At 58.3% G+C, this 4,101-nt stretch overlaps 1 protein-coding gene across 1 annotated transcript in view; it reads left to right on the top strand.

The window, feature by feature from the left end:
- Positions 1-531: 531 nt before the first annotated feature.
- The window catches only part of MNX1 (motor neuron and pancreas homeobox 1), a 16,437-nt gene continuing 12,867 nt past the window's right edge, over positions 532-4,101 (top strand). The window contains 3 exon segments of the mRNA XM_011941600.1: positions 532-586; positions 3,224-3,384; positions 3,991-4,093. Coding sequence (XP_011796990.1) covers positions 532-586; positions 3,224-3,384; positions 3,991-4,093 — 319 coding nt within the window.

Here is a 4,101-nt window from a genome sequence, read left to right as displayed (position 1 = left end):
GCTCTGCGCTTGGCTCCCAGCGAGCGGGGGAAGCGCTGCGAAGCCGCCTCGGCTCTGCCCGGGGCCTGCGAGGACTCGCCTGGACCCCCAGGCGTGAGACGGGCGGCGAATTATTAAAATGGCCATGCGTAGGCCTTGCCTTCTCTTCCTCTCTTAACGGGAAGGGGCAGTTGGAGGTGTGAGACTGAGATCTAATGATTAACCTGAAGGCTGCAAGAGAAGGAAGTCGCCGGGCAAGGCGAACGGAGAGCGCCCTGAATTAGGCAGGCCCGGGAATGGGGGTCACGGCTTATCACCGGGGAAGGGAACTTGGGCCAGGTCCCCCATTCGGGGCGCTAGAGACACCCGCAGCCCCTCCAGGGAGAGGGAGTGCTTCAGGAGCAGCAAACAAGAGAAATAGGCTTCGAGGCCCGGGGAGAAAAGGCCAGGGCCCAGGGAACCCCCGGCTTTTACCAGGGCGCTGCCCTCCTCTGGGAGGGCGTTGGATCCGGCGTGCGATGGCCGAGGCAGGTGGCCTGGCTTGAACTAGCTATGGGGAGATTCTAAACAGTAGGTGCCTGGCCTGGTATCCCGGGCCCCCAACAAGGTAACGAATGCCCCTCCAAGGTGGGGCCGAGGGAGCCCCCACCCCAGAGCCGCTGGGCTTCGGGCAGCTTCCTCTCCATCCGGGCGGGACACCTCTCCAGAGGCCTGGGCCCCTCAGGCTTTACTGGCACACGCAGACTCTCTGGGCTGGGACTCCGGGGCTCTGGCTCTGGCTCTCCCCGATCGCCCCATGGGGTCAGCTACTTTTGAGTCGGGCTGAGCAGAAGATGCATTCCGCTCAACGCTTTCAGCCGCCGAACACCCAAACAAAGAGACCCCATTGTTTCTGTCTGAGTGAATTTGTTTAGACTGGGGAGATGCAGGCAGAGCAGGGGAAAAGCAAAAAAGAAAACAGAAATAAACACTCCAGAATTCAGATTCCTTTGCTGGAAGCTGTGGTTGTGACTAAACAGAGAAAATCTAGGACCCCAGAGGCTGGAGAAGTCACAAGGGGGTGAGAAAATCCCTGCAGAACGCTGTTTGCCCACAGCCGCCCCAGGCTTTCCTAGCTCAGCTCCAAGAAGGCCCCAGTGGCCACCCATCCCTCACCTGGGAAAGTCAGCCCCACCGACTCCAGCTGGAAGACGGAAAGCTGCCCCTCACCTCAGACACGTCTGGGTCTGTGAATCTCCTGCCAGCCTGGGCTTAAACCCAGGGCGCCCTCCTGGGCCTGGCTGCCGACCCAGGGCCCAGCCCTTCTGATAGAAAGCCACCAATATGACCTGCATTTCCCAGAGCTAAGGACGCTAAGTCGCCCACGGAGGGGGCTGGCCAGCCCAGGGGACCATGGTCCTAGGCCTCCTAAGGCCCTGGACTCCCTGGCCACCGGGGCGCTTTCTGGAGCTTTGTGGAGCCCAAGGTCACTCAGAAAATGTATTAAAGTGAGACACCTTTCCCAACACACCTTGCCTGTTTGATTCCAAATGTTGACCTAGAGTTAGCCAAATTATAAACACAGCCAGCTTTAAGTTCAGAAGAGGAATCTGCACCTGGCAATCCAAAAGGGCAGGCATAATCGTGCCAAAGACGGCAGAATGTGTTCTGAGAAGTCCTCCTCGCTGGTCACAGGGAAAACCTGTTTGGTTTCTTTAATTGGTTGTTTCTGCCTGTGGGATGGCATTTCCCAAATGGTCCCTCTAGAGCTAGTGTTTTAATTAAAGTTCTAATGTATTGTCAAGTTGGGAATTCGGGGCCTTGTTTGACTAAAGCAGGGGGCGTGGGCCATCCTCTAAAGCAAATTGCCCATCCCCGGGGAACTGAGCTCATCCAGGCCGGGGGCTGGCCTCCTTTCTTTCCTTTGCTTTCTTTCTTTTATTGTCCAACACTTGTCAGGCTCCTGGGAAATCAAGGGAAGTCTCGTTTTGAGGTCATAAAATTCTCTGTGATGTAACCGTGCGAAATTATGTAAATAAAGCCGGGCAGGCCTCCTCGAACACACAGAGAACCGGATCCTGCCTGCGCCTCTGCCTTTAATTTGCGTAATGAGAATTGTCCTGAAAAGGCTTCCAGTCTCCCCAGGCCTTGCCCCTGCCACCCTCACCCTGAGGAGGGGGCATGTCAAGAAAAACACTGGAAAGGTGGGAGGGTCCCTGATGAATACATACACAGATTTGGACCCTGGGTTTGGTCCTATTCCACCCGTTCTCTCTCCCTTCCTTCCATTCCTTCCTTCCTTCCTCCCTCCCTTCTTCCCTCTCTCCCTTCCTTCCTTCCTTCCTTTCTTCCTTCTTCTCTCCCTCCTTTCCTTCCTCCCTTCCTTCTTCCCTTCCTCTCTTCCTTCTTCCCTTCCTTCCTCCCTTCCTTCTTCCCTTCCTCTCTTCCTTCTTTCCTCCCTCCCTTCCTCCCTTCCTTCTTCCCTTCCTCCCTTCCTTCCTCCCTCCCTCCTTCCCTCTCTCCCTTCCTCCCTCCCTTCCTTCCTTCCTTCCTTCCTTCTTCCCTCCCTCCCTCCCTCCTTACCTCTCTCCCTTCCTTCCCTCTCTCCCTTCCTTCCTTTTCTTTTTCTCCTCCTCCTTTTCTGTCTTAAGGAGGCAGTGGAAGGAGACCTGGAACTGCAGGACCAGCTCTTCCCAGACCGGTTTGGATCTGAGCCCGAATCTCTAGGAAGGCGCAGTGAGGAGAGGGGGAGAGATTTGGTTCTCACCACTCGCTGCTCCTTTATTTTATTTTATTATTTTTTATTTTTTGAGAGATGGGGTCTTGCTGTGTCACCCAGGGTACAGGGCAGGGGTGCAGTCTAGCTCACTGCAGCCTTGAACTCCTGGGCTTCCTGGAGCCTCCCATCTTGGCCCGCAACTGGCCTCACTTCTCCTCTTGCCTCTGGGTCAATCCACTCCTACCAAAGCCGGCTCATGTGGAGAGGATGCCTCCCGCGATGGACCCTGTTTAGCAGGGACACTCAGATGTCTCCCAGACAAAAAATAAAATTGGTCTCATTAACCCCAAACCACCCATTTCCACTTGGTGGTCCTGAGTCCTCATTCCTTGGGGAGTGAGCACTGATAGTGAGGGAACAGCCCTGCCCTCTGCAGTGCCAGGCCTTCGGCACTGGGGCCTTGAGGGCAGTGGTACCAGCAGCCACGGGAGGGGCTGGGGCGAGGACCGGAGCCGGCTGTGGGCCTCACTGCCCTTTGGTCCCCAGCCCAGGCGCAGTCGAACCTCCTGGGGAAGTGCCGCCGGCCGCGCACCGCCTTCACCAGCCAGCAGCTGCTGGAGCTGGAGCATCAGTTCAAGCTCAACAAGTACCTGTCGCGGCCCAAGCGCTTCGAGGTGGCCACCTCGCTCATGCTCACCGAGACCCAGGTGCGCGCCCTCCCCGCCCCCGACACATCCCGGCCTCCCAGGGGACACTGTTACCTCTGCACTCGTGACCCACGGGCAGTCTGGGGCAGCTGGCGCTGCGCCTCCACAGTTAAGACGGCGGGTGCACGGGTTCATCTAAGGAGCCCAGAGCGCCGATTCAGTAGCTTGGGGTGGGGCCCAAGAGTCAGCACTTAACCACCGCTCCTTTCATTCTGAAGAAGGTGATCCCCAGGCCGCATTCGAGAAATTTTGTTCCAGAAAGAGATGAGGGAACATCCTGAGATTTACCGCGACGTAGCCAGCTGCCCTGACCCTTCCTCCGCAGACGGAGGGCGCGGGTAGAGAAGTCCCCGGACCGGGTCGTTGGGGACACAGTCCTAGCTCCCACGGAGCTCAAGCCCAGCTCTGGGGTTTGCTGCTGAGTGGTGGGCTGGGGGGAGGAGGAAGCTGCAAGCCCCCTCCCCATTCCACTTCTAAGTCGTCTCACCCTGAGGCCATTCCAGGGCCGACCCGCCGGGGCCCGGGTGCGCGCGGCCGGGGGGACTCCGGGGACAGGAAGCCCTGGGGTGGCGGTGGCCGGTGTCTCACGCCCGCTTGTGCCCGCAGGTGAAGATTTGGTTCCAGAACCGGCGGATGAAATGGAAACGCAGCAAAAAGGCCAAAGAGCAGGCGGCGCAGGAAGCGGAGAAACAGAAGGGCGGCGGCGGGGGCGCGGGG

Source organism: Colobus angolensis, unplaced genomic scaffold, assembly GCF_000951035.1.
Source record: "Colobus angolensis palliatus isolate OR3802 unplaced genomic scaffold, Cang.pa_1.0 Scaffold2, whole genome shotgun sequence".
Taxonomy (NCBI): Eukaryota; Metazoa; Chordata; class Mammalia; order Primates; family Cercopithecidae; genus Colobus; species Colobus angolensis.
Note: the sequence above shows the minus strand (reverse complement) of the source record. Positions and strands in the feature narration are given on the sequence as shown.